The following is a 16,343-nucleotide window of genomic DNA, read 5'->3' on the forward strand; positions in this document are numbered from 1 at the left end:
GTATAACAGGCGCCCGAGCTTGCCGTTCCTTGGCTCCTGGTCCTTGGTGGGTGGGGGCTGTCTCAAAGTGGTTATTGGATTTCCAGGCATTTAGGACGAACCTGTGGCAAGCCCAACTGGTGGTTGCTCAAAATGAAGGCACTTGTCTGAGTCTGCGTGGAAAGTGCTTCCATTTTGTGTGTCACCGGCTGTGGAAAGCAGCAACAAGGCGGAAGATCCCTCTCCACCCTCCCCCCTCCAGCCCCAGCTTCGGCAAAGGTTTAGTTCATGTCCCATTCACACACCCCCACCCCACTCAAGCCTCCAGTTTTTGTGCCCTGATCTTAAATAAAGCTTTGAAAAGATTATTTGGTTGTCTTTGCTTTCCTACTCTGCCTGACGAGCAATGTGCGGGATGGATGCGTCATCAGCGTCCCTGGTGGTGTTCTATCAGTAGATGGGTAAACTCTGGCTAGCAATAAAGCCAGTTTAGGCCTTGTGTAGATGGGTAAACCCTGGCTAGCAATAAAGCCAGTTTAGGCCTTGTGTAGATGGTTAAACTCTGGCTAGCAATAAAGCCAGTTTAGGCCTTGTATAGATGAGTAAACCCTGGCTAGCAATAAAGCCGGTTTGGGCCTTGTTTGGCCCTTGTAAGTGGTTCTTTGGTCTTTGCAGGGGTGGAAAGCACCCCGATCTCTAGGAATGGCGGCTTAAGGGCAGTCAGCTGCTCAAGTCAGGGGCTTTTGAGTTCTTAGAACTCTGCCCTTAGGGCGTGAGGCACGTGCCTCGAGTTCAAGGCTCATTGTCCACGTGGCATCCCTACACAGGCTGAATGGTTCCTCGGTGCGCTAGCATTCCGGCTCTGCCCTCTAGATGGCAGTGGTCTGCTCCCAGAGTCACTCTCGCCCCCCAATCTGCCGTCCGGCCTCGCTGGCGCCGTGGGCTCAGAACTAATCCTTGCTATCCTGGCTGAGGTCTAGGGTTCTGGGTTCACAGCCCAGGCAGACATCCGGGGACGCCGATTAGCCACTCATAAACCAGAAGTCTCAGGCTCCCAGGCCCCCAGTTCTAACCCCAGAACCGGCAGAAATAAAACCTCTGCCTCTGATCCCAAGCTGTGTTGGCAGAACATCAAACTAGCTTGAGGAAGGTTTATTCTGGCTGAACATAGATAACAGCCTGGGAGCTGGGTCTCTGGCTTAGCTGGACAGCAAGTGATCTCCTGGCGAAGGGGCCCCCTGGGCAGCCTCAGGGTTCCGTCCCCAGCCCTGTAAGCATGGTTGCAAAGGGTAAAGCATGCCCTCCTCCCCTCCCCACCGCCTCTGCCCCAGGAAAGCCTTCAGCAGCCGAGGTCCAGGTGAGGTTTGGCTCTTCGAAGAGCTGCCAGCCTCCTGTGTGTGGATTTGTTCAGCTGCATCCCAAACAACCTAAGGACACAAAGAAGGTTGGGTCACAACTTCCCTGGTGCTACTCATCTGTGGCATGCCCAGTGCTGGGGCTCACCCCTGTAATCCCTCCTACTCAATGGAGCAAGGGCCCAGAGTCACAGTTCGAAGCCATCCTGAGCAGAGAAGGCCAAGTTACATTAATCTCATGAACCACTCAAAAGCCCGACGGGGAGCTGTATGGTTTAATCGGTAGGGCACCATCTTTGAGTGAAAACAGTCAATTGATAAGAGTCTTTGAGAGACTGCCAAAACCTAAGATGATCCCCTGTTTTCATCCAACCTCCTTGGAAAGTAATCCCAACTTTTTGAAGTGCCTCAGTGAACTTAGAACGCCTCCTTCTCTCTTTGGAGAAGAAGACAGGGGCTTAGGAGTGGAGCCACTTAGAAATGTCACCGAGTTGGTAAGAGATAAGACTTGGAGCTCCAGCTGAGAAGTTCCAGATTCTCAGCTACAATTGCCCCCATTTGAGAGATTAGGGAGTAAAGCAGGGTGTGTCACACATGCCTGTAATTCCAGCCCGAGGAACTGGCTGGATCCAGGTCTGCTGATCCTGGGCCGGGAGACTTCCCCCACCTGGAAAAACTGCAAGCCCTGGGGACAAGATGGCTGAGTCTGCGGTCTGCATTCTGCAGTTACGTGCATGCAAAGATGACGTGTGTGTGTGTGTGTGTGTGTGTGTGTGTGTGTGTGTGTGTGTGCGCAACTCCTGGGCTAGAACTCAGGGCCTGGGTATTGTCCCTGAGCTATTTCCCCTGGTACTGGCACATTACCTCATGAGCCATGGCTCCACTGCTACTTTTTGGTGGTTCATTGGAGTCTCAAGGATTTCCCTGCCCAACACTTCTCAGATCCCAGTCTCCTGAGTGGCTGAGCTTACAGGTGTGAGCACCAGCACTCGGCGAATGGAATGGGTAGGTTTTCTAGGTAACTTGGCCAGCTACCACCCGGGGGAAGGGGGGCGCAGAGCAAAGCGGGGCAGGGGGAGGGAAAGCGAAGCGGGGACCACCTCTCACCAGAGCACGCGCAGCCGGCAGCCGGGCAGCGCCAGCCTCTGGCACAGCAGCTGCACGCCCGCATCGCCCAGGGCGTTGTGGGTGAGGTAGAGCTCGCTCAGGGTCTGGCTGGTGGCCAGGCTGGAGGAGAGGTGTTCACAGGCCTGAGCAGTGAGGCCACAGCTGTCCAGCCTGCAAAGAGCCGGACACGTGAGGCCAGAGGAGAGGGGAGCAAGTGTGTGTGTGTGTGTGTGTGTGTGTGTCTGTCTGTCTGTCTGTGCACACGTGCACTGGTCCTGGGGCTTAAACTCAGCTGTCCCTGAACTTTTTCACTGGTGGTTGGTGCTCTACCACTTGAGCCAGGCACAGCTCTGCTTTTGTCTTCTGGGTGATTGCCTGGATGTTAAGAGTCCGCTCGATTTGTCTGCCTGGCTGGCCTCCAGCATTGATCCTCATTCCAGCCTTCCACGGAGCAGGGATTACAGGCATGGTGGCTGGCACCGGTTTAGAGGTGAAGTTTTCACAGAAGAATGAAGAGGAAGCTGTTGAGAGCCAGCCGGGGGAAGGGGTCTGATCACAGCAGGCATTCAACATATTTACCAGGGGAGAGGCAGGGTTGCGGGCCTGGGACTCCAACTCAGGGCCTTGGCACCGGCCCTTAGCTTCTTCACGCAGGGCTGGAGCTCTACCACTTGAGCCACAGCAACTTCTGGATTTGTTTTTGTTTTTGTTTTTTTTTGCTCAATTGGAGATGAAAAAAGAAAGCAAAGCTGGACACCAGTGCCTCACACCTGTAATCCTAGCTACTCAGGAGACTGAGAGCTGAGGATGGAGACTCTTATCTCCAATGAACCACCAAAAAAAAAAACCCATATTGAAGTGGCGCCGTGGTTCAAGTGGTAGAACACTCGCTTTAAACTGAAGAGCTGAGGGACAGTGCTCAGGCCCTGAGTTCAAGTCCCACAACAAACAAAAAGAAAAAGAAAGCAAAGGACGAGGAGGTGGTGTTCCCATGCCCACCCTCCCCCAGTCCCCCATCCCCACACTCACCACAGCTTCTGCAGCCTGCACGTGGGGTGCTGCAGCCCCTCCCCCAGCTGCTGTACCCCCGCATCCCCCACATCGTTGAAGCTCAGGTCCAGGTCCCGAAGGCTGCTGTTGAGCTGCAGTGCATGTGACAGGGCCCCACAGGCGGCCGGGCCCAGCCTGCAGATGCCCAGCCTAGAGAAGGGAACGGGGTTGGGGTGAGGGGGACAGGGCTGGGCCTGGGGATGGCGGTCTGGAGCACCGCCCCCCCCAAACACACACACACACCTCCCCGGAATAGAGGAAAGAGAGGCAGGGAGGGGGTATACCAGGAGGAAAGCAAGGATGTGGAGAAAACAAGCCCTGGGTAGAAATGCATATCTGGTGTCTATGGAACGTACTAGAACATTCTGGTTGCCTGGAGTTGCTGTAGCAAGTGTGTCAGGCTGTGGCTGGTGGGCAGGGGATTCAGTGTATGTGTGTGTGTGTGTGTGCCAGTTATGGGACTTGAACTCAGGGTCTGGGTACTGTCCCTAAACTTCTTTTGCTCAACTCTGGCTCAACACTGGCGCTCTACCACTTGAGCCATAGTTCCACTTCTGGGTTTTTCTGAGTAGTTTATTGGTGATAAAAGTTTCAAGGACTTGCCGGGCGCTGGTGGCTCACGCCTGTAATCCTAGCTACTCAGGAGGCTGAGATCTGAGGATCGCAGTTCAAAGCCAGCCCAGGCAGGAAAGACCGTGAGACTCCTATCTCCAATAAACCACCAGAAAACCGGAAGTGGCGCTGTAGCTCAAGTGGTAGAGCGCTCGCCTTGAGCTGAAGAGCTGAGGGACAGCGCCCAGGCCCAGAGTTCAAGCCCCACGACCGAAAAAAAAAAAAAAAAAGTTTCAAGGACTTGTCTACCTACTCAGGAGGCTGAGATCTGAAGATCGCAGTTCAAAGCCAGCCCGGGCAGGAATGTTCTTGAGACTCTTCAATGAACTACCAGAAAACCAAAAGTGGCACTGTGGCTCAAATGGTAGAGCACTGGCCTTGAGCTGAAGAGTTCATGGAGGGAGGGGGCACCCTGGGGAGGGGGAACCCAGGCCCAGAGTTCAAACTCCATAACTGACAAAAAAGAAAGAAAGAGAGAGAGAGAGAGAAAGAGAGGTAGGGAGGAAGGGAGGGAGGGGGAGGGGAGGGAGGGGAAGGGGAGGAAAGGGAAGGGAAGGGAAGAGGAAAGAAAAGAAAAGCGTTAGGCCACTAGAGGAAGTAGGCAGTGGGGAAAAATATCAGGCCACTGGAAAAAACAGGGAAAGCCCACTTCCCCATCAAAAACACAATCTGAGTCAACCATTCTTGGAGTGCACTGGCCTAAAACCCTTCAAATGGGCAAAACAAGCTGTGTGCCACAAGTCCTTGCTCACCACAAGTTCTGCTTTTACCCCCCCCATAAAAGCTTGGCTGCAACCAAACTCAGCGCAACCTCTCTGATCCCAACCAGGGAGTTTGCCAGGGAGCGTACCCCCAATAAACTTTCCAGTCAATCTTTTTATTCCTCTCTGCGTGGTACTTTTCTCACCCAAAACCTTACAAAAAGTCCCTGTGAGACTCTTAACTCAATTAACCACTCAAAACCCAGAAGTGGTGCTATGGTAGAGCATTATTAGTCTTAAGCACAAGGAAGCTCGGGACAGTGCCCAGGATCTGAGTTCAAACCCTACAACTGACCAAAAAAGAAAACATCTCACAGACTTTCCTGCTGGCTTTGGATGGCAAGCCTCAGATCTCAGCTTCCTGAGCGGCTGGGATTACAGGTGTGAGCCACGGGTGCCTGGCCATTTTTGATTTGATTTGAGAGGGTGTGTAGGTGGCTCCCATTGGGTTTGAACACAGGATTCTCTTGGTATAGTAGAGACAACACAGCAGAAGGGCTCCCGGAAGCAGGAGGGTATAGCTAGGGCTTGGGGGGTGCAGACAGCGTGGGATGAGCCCCCTCACCGGAGGGTCTGCAGCTTGCAGGCGGGGTGCGCCAGGCCCTCGGATAGCAGCAGTGGGCCCTGGTCGCCCAGGTCGTTGAGGCTGAGGTCGAGCTCCATCAGCGCAGCACCGGCGCCGAGGGCCGCAGCCAGGTGAACGCAGGCAGCAGCTGTGAGGTGGCAGATCTTCAACCTGTGCAAGGGGAACGTGAATGGCACAGCGGGATGGATGAGCCGGGCATGGCAGCTCACGCCCATCATCCCAGCCATTCAGGAGGCGGCGGAGATCGGAGGATCTTGGTTCAAAGCCAGCCTGGGCAGGAAAGTTCATGAGACTTTTTTTTTTTTGGGGGGGGGGTCCAGTCATGGGTTCTGAACTCTGAGCCTGGGCGCTGTCCCTCAGCGCTTCAGCTCAAGGCTAGCGCTCTACCACTTGAGCCACTGCACCACTTACAGTTTTTTTCTGCTTATGTGATGCTGAGGAATCGAACCTAGGGCCTCATGCATGTGAGGCAAGCACTCTATCACTGAGCCACCTTCCCAGCCCCAAGTTTGTGAGACTCTTATCTCCAATTAACCACTCAGAAAACCAGAAGTGGCGCTGTGGCTCAAGTGGTAGAGTACCAGACTTGAGCACAAAAAGCTCAGGGAGGGCTGGGAAGTTGGCTCAGTGGTAGAATGCTTGCCTCACATGCATGAGGCCCTGGGTTCGATTCCTCAGTACCACGTATAAGAAAAAGCTGGAAGCCGGGCACCGGTGGCTCACGCCTGTCATCATAGCTACTCAGGAGGCTGAGATCTGAGGATTGCGGTTCAAAGCCAGCCCGGGTAGGAAAGTCTATGAGACTCTTATCTCCAATAAACCACAAGAAAACCAGAAGTGGTGCTGTAACTCAAGTGGTAGAGCACTGGCCTTGAGCTGAAGAGCTGAGGGACAGTGCCCAGACCCTGAGTTCAAGCCCCAGGACTGGCAAAAAAGAAACAAACAAACAAACAAAGCTCAGGACAGCTCCAGGACCAGTACAATAATAATAATAAATATAATAATAATAATAAGCTATTCCACATAGAAGAGACTCCCTGACCAATTAGCCAGCAAAAAGCAAAGCAGAAAGGATGACTCAGACAGCGGAGCACCAGCCACACGAGCTTTGCAGGGGCATGTGCCTTGAGCTCTCGCGAGATCTCACCACAGCATCTGCAGTGGGCAGCCAGGGTGCTTCAGGCCCTCGCAGAGCCGCTCCAGGCCTATATCCTGCAGCAGGTTCCCAGTCAGGTCCAGCTCCAGCAGGTGCCGGTTGGCACTGAGCACCGCAGCCAACTCCCTACCAGCCTCGGCGTCCAGCAGACACTTCCTGAGCCTGGGAGGACAGGGGTAAGGAGGTACCGTGTGGCCCCTCTGCAGTGGCTGCTTGGCCCCACCACACCCACTGGTAGCTGGGATGGGGGTGGCGCTGGGGGGGGTTCTGTCTCCTCAAAGGGACCCACATTCAAGCTGGGCATGGTGGCTCACGCCTGTCATCCCAGCTACTCAGGAGGCTGAGATCTGAGGATCCGGGTTCAAAGCTAGCTGGCCAGGCAAATGCTCCAGACTCTTGCCTCCCTCCAATGAACCACCAAAAAGCTGCAAGTGGAGCTATGACTCAAGTTGTAGAGCACCACCACCCTTGAGGGGAAAAGCCCAGGGTCAGCACCCAGGCTGTGAGTTCAAGCCCCAGGACTGGCACTAAAAAACACACACAAATGGGGGAGGGGGTTGGGGGAAAGGGGAAGAATGCAAAGCACCGGCTTGCAGGGGTGTGGGTGGGGTGCACGCACTGGAGCATCTGCAGCCGGCAGCGGGGGTGCCGGAGCCCGCGACCGAGCAGCGCCAGGCCCTCGGAGCCCAGCCCGTTCCCGCTCAGGTCCAGGCGCAGCAGGTGCTGGTTGGAGGTCAGGGCAGCAGCCAGGTACCTGCAGGCAGCACCCGGGACGTGGCACCTCTTCAGCCTGCAGGCGGCAGGGGAGGAGGAAGAAGAACCAATCCTGTCTACTATGGCAGTTTGGTGAGTTCTCTTTTTTTGGTGATGGTGGTTGTTGTTGTTAGTCCTGGGGCTTGAACTCTGGGCCTGGGTGCTGTCTCTGAGCTATTGCTCAAGGCCAGCGCTCTACCACTTGAGCCACAGCGCCACTTCCTGTTTTCTGGTGGTTTATTGGAGATGAGAGTCTCACGGACTTTCTTGCCCAGGTTGGCTTTGAACCATGATCCATAGACCTCAGCCTCCTGAGTAGCTAGGATGACAGGCATAAGGCTTTTTTTTTTTAAACTTTTCTCTCCTTTATTTTTTTTTTAAGATGACCTGTATTTTTCTTTATTGAAAATTAAAAAGCCAGGCATTGGGGGCCTTATGCCTGTCTGCCTAGCTACTCAGGAGGCTGAGATCTGAGGATCATAGTTCAAAGCCAGCCAGGGCAAGAAAGTCTGTGAGACTCATCTCCAATGAACCACCAGAAAACCAGAGGTGGTGCTGTGGCTTAAGTGGTAGAGCACTCGCCTTGAGCTGAAGAGCTGAGGGACAGCACCCAGGCCCAGAGTTCAAGCCCCATGACCGATGACAACAACAACAACAACAGAGTCTCACAGACTTTCCTACCCAGGCTAGCTTCCAACTGCTGTCTTCAGATGTGACAGGTAGGAGCCACCGGCACCTGGCACTGTGGTCTGAAACGTGTGCCCCCCAAAGCCACACACAGAGCCCAAGCCCAGGGGAGGAGGCAGAGGCGGTGCCAGGTGAGAGCCAGGCCTCCCTCTGGACTCCAGGTCTCAGACTGGTGAGAAAGTCAGCCCTGCTGTTGAGATCCACAGTCCCACAAAGAAGTCATGACTGAAGCTGGTAGAAACTGAGGAACAGGGGAGGGAGTGGGGAGGCAGTAAGGTACAAGCCTGTAGTCTCAGCCCGGGAGAGGCCTGTCATCCTGCTCCCAGGAGGCTGAAATTTGGGGATCATGGCTCAAAGCCAGCCTGGGCAGAAAAGTTCAAGAGACTTTCATCTCCACCTAACTAGCCAGAGGCAGAACTGTGGCTCAAGTGGTAGAGCAACAGCCCTGAGCAAAAAAAGCTCAGGGACAGCACCCCGGCCCTGAGTTCAAGCCCCAAGACTGACAAAAAACAAAAGGAAGAAAAGGAGTAAGAGAAAGGAAGGGAGAGAGGGAAGATGGGAGGAAGGAAGGGTAGGTGGAAGGGAAAGAGGGGGGAGGGAAGGAGGGAGAGAGGGAAAGAAGGCTGGGAGGGAAGGCAGGCCAGTTGGGCCTCACCTGAGGTTCTGGAGCCTGCAGCTGGGGTGTGTGAGGCCCTGGCACAGTAGCCGCACCCCGCGTGTCCCCAGGGCACTGCGGCACAGCGCCAGCTCCACCAGGCCAGGGTTGTTGCCCAGAGCAGCAGCCAGGTGCTCGCTGTAGGCGCTGGGCAGCAGGTTCCTCTCGGGTCTGCATGAAGGACACAGGCTGACAGCTAGTTCTACTACAAGCACTTCTCAGTAGTGTGTGTGGATGTGTGTGTGTGTGTGTGCGTGTGCATGTGTGCTCACACAGTCCTGGGGCTTGAGCTCAGGGCCTGCCACTTGAGTCATAACTCTACTTCTAGCTTTTTGCTAGTATGGAGAAAAAAGTCACACGGACTTGGGCTGGGAAGGTGGCTCAGTGGTAGAGTACTTGCCTAGTATGCATGAAACCCTGGGTTCAATTCCTTAGCACCACATACACAGAAAAAACAAACAAACAGAAAACAGAAGTGGCGCTGTGGCTCAAGTGGTAGAGCCTTGAACAGAGAAAGGCTCAGGGATAGTGCCCAGGCCCTGAATTCAAGCCCCAGGACCCACAAAAAAAAAAAAGTCACACTGACTTTTCTACCCAGGCTGGCTTTGAACCATGTTCCTCAGATCTCCACCTTCTGAGTGGCTGGGATTACAGGCATGAGTCACCAGCACCTGACCTAGAATTGATTTTGAGACCATCTCTTGCTAGACCTCAAACTCTCCAATCCTCCTCCCCAGCCTCCCTGGATGGGGTTAAAGCCTTCTTTGCCATGCCTGGCTGGCATCTTGGACTGCCCACAGGACCGAATGGCAGAGTTCCCAGAGTAGGAAGAGGGGATGCAGATCTACAGATCGGGCATCAGAGGTGGATTTCACCTCCTGGACACACTCGAGTTGATTAACCCCAACACTGAAGCAACCACACAAAAGATGATGAAGATTGGGGTTCCACGGGTATAGCACAGACACCCCCCCACCGCTCTCCCCAGGCAGGGACCCGAAGAAACAAACAGGAAGTAGCGTGGGAAACTCGCTTGTAAAACGCCTGGGAAGAAGGAAATTTCAGGTTCAGACTTGGCTCCCACGGCTGAGGATTTCTTCTCTCACCAAAATCATTTTTTTTTTAAGTCAGGAATTTGGAACATTTAGGGTCCCAAACTTTCAGATAAGGACTGAGATGATAAGGGATTCTGGGCCTGTGATGTAGAGCAGCAGAGCTCTCTATCTGGGCTTTTCTTATCAGAGAGCAATCGGATGACTGTAATTAAAATTCTCTGGGAAAGCCGGGCTGAGTGTAAAGCTTCTCTGCCACTTTTGTGTGTGTGTGTGTGTGTGTGTGTGTGTGTGCACGCGCGCATGTGATAGCCACCATGGCCTGGCGCTGTCCCATAATATATACATATATTTGTATATATTTTTTTGGGGGGGTCCAGTCGTGGGGCCTGAACTCTGGGCCTGGGCACTGTCCCTCAGCTCTTCATCTCAAGGCGAGTGCTCTACCACTTGAGCCACAGCTCACTTCCAGTTTTTTTTTTCTTTTTGCTTATGTGGTGCTGAGGAATCGAACTCAAGGCCTCATGCAGGCAAAGCAAGCACTCTACCACTGAGCCACCTTCCAAGCCATATATATCTATATCTATATATCTATATCTATATCTATATATAAATTTGTTGCTCAAGGCGAATACTCTACCCCTTGAGTCATGGCGCTGAACTTTTTGGCGGTTACTTGGAGATATAAGAGTCTCGTGGGCTTTCCTGCCTGGGCTGGTTTTGAACCTCAATTCTCAGGTGGCAGTCTCCCGAGTAGCTGGGGTTACAGCCAGGAGCAGCAGCAGTAGCATGCACTTGTCCCTTCTGCCCACTAGATGGCACTCATGTCATCCCGTTGAGCACCTGCCCAGCCAGCACCAAGCCTGGGTTTGAAGTAGATGCCGGTGGTTCACGCCTCTAATCCTAGCTATTCAAGAGGCTAAGATCTAAGGATCACGGTTCAAAGCCAGCCAGGGAAGGAAAGTCCATGAGACTCTTATCTCCAATGAGCCACCAAAAGCTGGAAGTGGCACTGTGGCTCAAGTGGTAGAATGCTAGCCTTGAGCAAAAAGCTCAGGGACAATGCCCAGGCCCTGAGTTCAAGACCCAGACCCAAGCCCTGGTTAACACTAGGGGCTCAGAGGGCTGACCCTGGGGTTCTTACGGCTGCGTGGACGGTATGGGGCCTCCGGCAGGCCCGGTCCTGAGGTCCTGGTCCCCAGCCTCGGTGGAGGCCGCACCCTGCAGGTGTAGCACCTCGGCGTTCTCGCAGTGCCTGGCACAGAAAGAGCAGATCACGTGCTCCATGGCTGTGGCCACGTGGCTGACGTGGAGCACCTGGACATGGTGCAGGGCCCGGCGGACGAAGGCCTCCTCCTGGATCTCGTACAGACAGCTTAGCAGCTCCAGGGCGCCGTGCTGCAGCCTGGGGCCCTGGCTGCGGGCCTGGCTCACCAGCCACTCCAGTACCTGGGCCTTGATATGCGGTGATGTCTTCCAGCCCAGGTGCCTCTCCAGAAAGTTCCTCAGCTCCTCATTGAGGAGCCCAAAGAGGAAGCGGACGGTGACAGCCCAGAAGCTCCGCTCTGAGAAGCCATATTCAGCCAGCAGCTGCGTCACTGCGCGCTCGGGGCCCACCCCGTCGAGGATGTAGAACAGGGCCCCAAAAAACTCCTGGAAGCTCAGGTGGGTGAAGCTGTAGAACTTCTCGCGGCCGATGTCTTTCTGGAAGATGTGCGTGTTGAGGAAGGCGGAGACATCGGCACCCTCCAGGCCGTGGGGCAGGAGCTCTTCCTCCAGGAACAGAACCTTCCGGTTCCATAGGCCATGGGCAGCCAGGGAGCAGAGCCCTGGGTGGCTGCGGGGGCCCTGGTGCGTGGGGGTCCCCGGCACCAGGCTGAGGAGGTAGAGCAGGTAGACAGCTGTGGTGGTGCGTGATGTCTGTCTCAGGAGCCCTCCGGCCTCCAGCTGCTGCCGCAGGCAGGTGCACACCACCCAGCACACGAGCGGCACGAAGCATGCGGCGAAGAGCGGCTCATTATCCCGCACCAGGCCGAAGGCCTGCTGCGCCTGCCGGGCATCGGGGAAGAATCTGGAAAAGTACTCCTCCCGCTGGGCCTCAGAGAAGCCCAGGATCTCCACGTGCCGGGGGTGTTCCAGCAGAGGCTGCAGGGTCTCCAGAGCTGAGGGCCGCGTGGTGATCAGCAAGGAAACTTCTGGAAGCAGCTTCTTCCGGATCAGGCTGTGTAAGAGGAGCCTCGGGGGTCGCTTTTCCTCCCAACCGGAGCACCAGGGTTCCCCAGGGTCGTGGGCAGAAGGCTTCAGCTCATCAAAGCCATCGAGGATGAAAAGCAGGGCTTGGGGAGCCCTGAGGAGCTCCTGGAGGGGTGCAACGGGCTCAGGCCAGCAGTCAGAGATGAGGTCCCGTGTGCTGTAGTGGACATCACCGCAGTTCATCTCCCGGCAGTTGATGTAGAAGACATAGGCGAACCTGTCCTGGAAGAGATCCCCGGCCGCCCAGTCAAGCATGAGCTTGTGGACCAGCATGGACTTGCCGATGCCCGCTGCGCCCTGCAGGACCACGGTGCGGGGTGGCTCGGGCCGCTCTTCATCCGGCTCGAACAGGGTCTCCATCTGGATGAGGCTGGCCTGGAGGCTTGTGGACCCCGGGGGCCCCCAGCTGGTATCCAGAAGCTTCTGCCGGGTCCGTGTGGGGTTCGAGTGTTCCTTCACCACCAGCAGCCGAGTGTAGCGGTGGCTCAGGTGCACGCACTCCCCGAGACGCGCATTGCGGTCCTCCATCAGCCCGAACCTCCTGCGCACATGCTCCCGGTAGTACTCCCCGGGCCCTGCCGATGCACCACAAACATTAGTGAGCACAAGCCGTGGTTGACGCCACCAGGACTGTGTGACCAGGGCAGTCTGAGAACCCTGAGGGGGAGTGGCTCTCCAGGGCCCTCAGAAGGAAGCCTTCTCCTCTGATCCTCTTTATTTAGATCTTTTTTTGCCAGTACTAGGGATAAATGTGTGTGTGTGTGTGCACAGGCACGTACACATGCCAATATGCACGCTTCAATATTGGGACTTGAACTCAAGACCTCACTCTTTTACTTTTTGCATTGGTATGGCTTGAACTCAGGGCCTGGGTACCATCCCTGGGCCTCTTTGTGCTCAAGGCAAGCGCTCTACTACTTGAGCCACAGCTCCACTTCCGGCTTTTTTGACTAGTTTATTGGAGATAAGAGTCTTCATGGGAACTTTTCTGCCCAGACTAGGTGCAAATTGCCATCCTCAGATCTCAGCCTCCTAAGTAGCTAGGGTTACAGACATGAGCCACCAATGCCCGGCTTGCTTAGCTTTTTTTTTTTCTCAAGACTAGCATTCTACCACTTGAACCACAGCTCCACTTCTGGCTTTTTTGGTGGTTCCTTCAAGATCAGAGGCTCACGGACTTTCCTTCCCCTGATCCTCAGACCTCAGCCTCCCGAGTAGATAGGATGACAGGCGTGAGCCACCAGCGCCTGGCCTTTTCATTCGTTAAGTGTTTAAGTGTATATGCACCAGCTGCACAAGGGGTCCTCGCCATGATCATTCACACATGCACGTGCTATGATTTAGTCAGATTAACCTCATCACTCGCTCTTTTTGGGGGGTTCCCACCCTGCATTGTTCCGTGGGCACACGGCTCAGGGCTCACCTTTCCTTGGAGGGCCAGGACAGGTTTCCGGAGAGAACGCCGACTGACTCCCCAGCAGGCCTGGTCCAAGTGGAGTAACTGGAAGAGAAATTGGACACTCAGCAGGCAGCCTCTGGAGAGCCGTCAGCCATATTAGCCAGGGCAGGAGGGCGAGAATGCCTTCCCACCGCCTGCCCGCCACCACCCCAAGGTCTGGGCTTTGATTTGCAGTTCTCAGCTCCCTGGGTAGCTGGGGCTCCAGGCATGAGCCTGGTACACCAGCACTCTCTGGCCTGCTTGAAGTGAAAGGAATGAGTACTGGCTCAGAAGCACTGGTCCACGCCAGCCTCCGCTGCCTGCCCGGCATGGGGAGTGGTCTAGTGGGTGTCAGGCTTCTGCCAAGAGGAGAAAAGTAGGGCCTGAGCCATTTGCAAATCTCTAGAATTGATGAGCATAGGAGTAAGTCATAAAAAGTGTAATTAAACAGGGCACCGGTGGCTCACACTGGTCATCCTAGCTACTCAGGAGGCTGAGATCTGAGGCTCATGATTCAAAGCTAGGCTGGGCAGGGAAATCTATGAGACTCTCATCTCCAATAAACCACTCAGAAAACTGGAAGTGGTGGGGCTGAGAAGGTGGCTCAGTGGTAGAGCGCTTGCCTTGCATGCATGAGGCCCTGGGTTCGATTCCTCAGCACCACATAAGCAAGAAGAAAAAAGCCGGAAGTGGCGCTGTGGCTCAAGTGGTAGAGCATTATCCTTGAGCTGAGGGACAGCGTCCAGGCCCAGAGTTCAGGCCCCACGACTGGATCCCCCCCAAAAAAAAAAGAAAAAAAAGAAAACTGGAAGTGGTGCTGTGGCTCAAGTGGTAGAGCGCTCGCTTTGAGCTGAAGAGCTGAGGGACAGAGCCCAGGCCCAGAGTTCAAGCCCCACGACCTAAGCCAGAGAGTGAGGTACTAAGTTTAAGCTCTAGTACCAGTACAAAAAAAAGAAAAAAAAAAAAGAAAGAAAGAAAAAGGAAAGAAAATAACCAACTTCAACACAGAGAGAAAAAAAAAAAAAAAGCGAGGCCGGAGGTGTGGCTAAAGTGGTAGAGGGCCTGCCTAGCAATTGGGAGGCCCTGAGTTCAATTCGTACTAGTGCTAGAAAGGAAGAAGAAGAAGAAAAAAAAGAACTTTCCAGGCCAAGGAGATGGAGGAGAAGGGTTTTCAGGGCGCCAGAGGAAATCCCCAGAGGGAAATGGTGACACATCCCCCCCTCCTTACCCCTAGCTGCATCCTCTCTCTGTCCTCTCTCCCACAGATCCCGCCTGTGGATCCGCTCAAAGGTGCTCAGAGCCAACAGCCAGGCATTCCTGGTCCCCAGATGGGCCACGAGCAGCTGGGCCATCTCCAGGGGCCCTGCCGCCTCCATCCGCCCCCAGGGGATGGCGGCGTGGCTCCCCTTCTGCCCAGAGCCCAGGTAGAACTTGAACTTCTTCAGTTCGGCGGCCTCCAGCTCCTCTAGGTAGGCAGACAAGCGGCAGAGGTCCTCTCCGGCTCCGATCGGCATGGTGGGAGGTGGGGAGGCTTCAGCCCTGGCTGCAGGCAGGGCAGGTGTGTCCCCCGCCATGGCCAAGGCCTCAAGCCAGCCAGGATTTCTGGGTCCCCGCAGCCCAGTCCCCCCAACCCCTGCCTGTCCCGCCCTCTGATGGCTTTCACAGCGGAAAGGGAAGTGGAGAATTGAGAAATCACCGTTGGAGACCTGCTCCCCGCCACCCACAAATAGCCTCTCTTGTTTGCTTGCTTTTTGCTGTTTTGTTTTCGGGTCCATCTTGGGGTTTTATCAGGGCCTGGGCACTGTCCCTGAGATTTTTTTTTTCCCCCTCAAGGCTAGTGCTCTACCATCTGAGCCATAACAGCTCCACTTCTGACTGTTTGGGTGGCTCACTGGAGATAAGAGTCTCAGGGACTTACCTGCCCAGGCTGGGTTTGAACCAAGATCCTCATATCTAGCCTCCTGAGTGACTAGGATGACAGACATGAGCCACCGACCCCTGATGTTTTGGGCGGAGACATTTGTGTTAGATTGGAATCTTTGTGGATTGTGATGATCAAAATAAGAGATTCTTGGGCTGGGAAGGTGGCTCAATGATAGAGTGCTTGCCTTATATGCATGAGGCCCTGGGTTCGATTCCTCAGCAGCACATAAGTAGAAAAAGCTAGAAGTGGCACTGTGGCTCAGTGATAAGAGCACTAGCCTTCAGCTGAAGAGCTGAGGGACAGTGCCCAAGCCCAGAGTTCAGGCCCCACAACTGACAAAAAAATAAAAATAAAAATAAGAGGTTCTGGGCTGGGGATGTGGCTCAGTGATAGAGTGTTTCCCTAGCATGCCCGAAGCCCTGGGTTCGATTCTTTGGTAAAAAGCTGGAAGTGGCGCTGTGGCTCAAGTGGTAGAGTGCTAGCCTTGAGCAAAAGTAGCTCAGGGTCAGTGCCCAGGCTCAGAGTTCAAGCGTCAGGGCTGGAGAAAGGGAGGGAGTAGGAGAGGGAGAGAGAGAAGAGATCGTTTATTTTTTTTTCATGGCTCAATGAAAGCCTGGCCAGTGGCTGCAGTGTCCTCTGAGCAGCACTAGGTGGCGCCAACACACCGGGGCAAGCGGGCAGAGTGTAGCCTGCTGGGGGATGTGGGGTGGCCGGTCTGGCAGATAGGAAATTGCCTCCATGAACCCTGGCTGCAGTTGACAAAGCACCACATTAGGATCACTTGATAAAACACCAAGGAACACAAACTAAAGGCCAGTATTTTCTGTGAAGGGGAAAAAAAACCCAGCTTGTTAAAGGATCGGAGCCAGTACTGAGAAGCAGGGTGTGAAGAAAGCCAGCTGGCTGGGTCAGCCTGTGCTGAGGAAACAGACAAGGTCTCTCTCCCGTTTGCAGAGCCCATGCAGTCTCGAACCC

At 54.7% G+C, this 16,343-nt stretch overlaps 1 protein-coding gene across 1 annotated transcript; it reads right to left on the bottom strand.

Annotated features, from left to right (window-relative positions):
• Positions 1 to 1,318: 1,318 nt before the first annotated feature.
• Nlrp12 (NLR family, pyrin domain containing 12) lies at positions 1,319 to 14,958 on the bottom strand. Its single transcript, XM_013027636.1, has 10 exons — positions 14,673 to 14,958; positions 13,430 to 13,507; positions 10,898 to 12,581; positions 8,702 to 8,872; positions 7,226 to 7,396; positions 6,598 to 6,768; positions 5,430 to 5,600; positions 3,471 to 3,641; positions 2,442 to 2,612; positions 1,319 to 1,406 (listed from the first exon to the last, which is right to left on the bottom strand). The coding sequence occupies exons 1-10, from the start codon at positions 14,956 to 14,958 to the stop codon at positions 1,319 to 1,321; spliced, it is 3,162 nt and encodes a 1,053-aa protein (XP_012883090.1).
• Between the last annotated feature and the right edge of the window lie 1,385 nt (positions 14,959 to 16,343).

Source organism: Dipodomys ordii, unplaced genomic scaffold (assembly GCF_000151885.1).
Source record: "Dipodomys ordii isolate 6190 unplaced genomic scaffold, Dord_2.0 Scaffold105, whole genome shotgun sequence".
NCBI classification, from domain to species: domain Eukaryota; kingdom Metazoa; phylum Chordata; class Mammalia; order Rodentia; family Heteromyidae; genus Dipodomys; species Dipodomys ordii.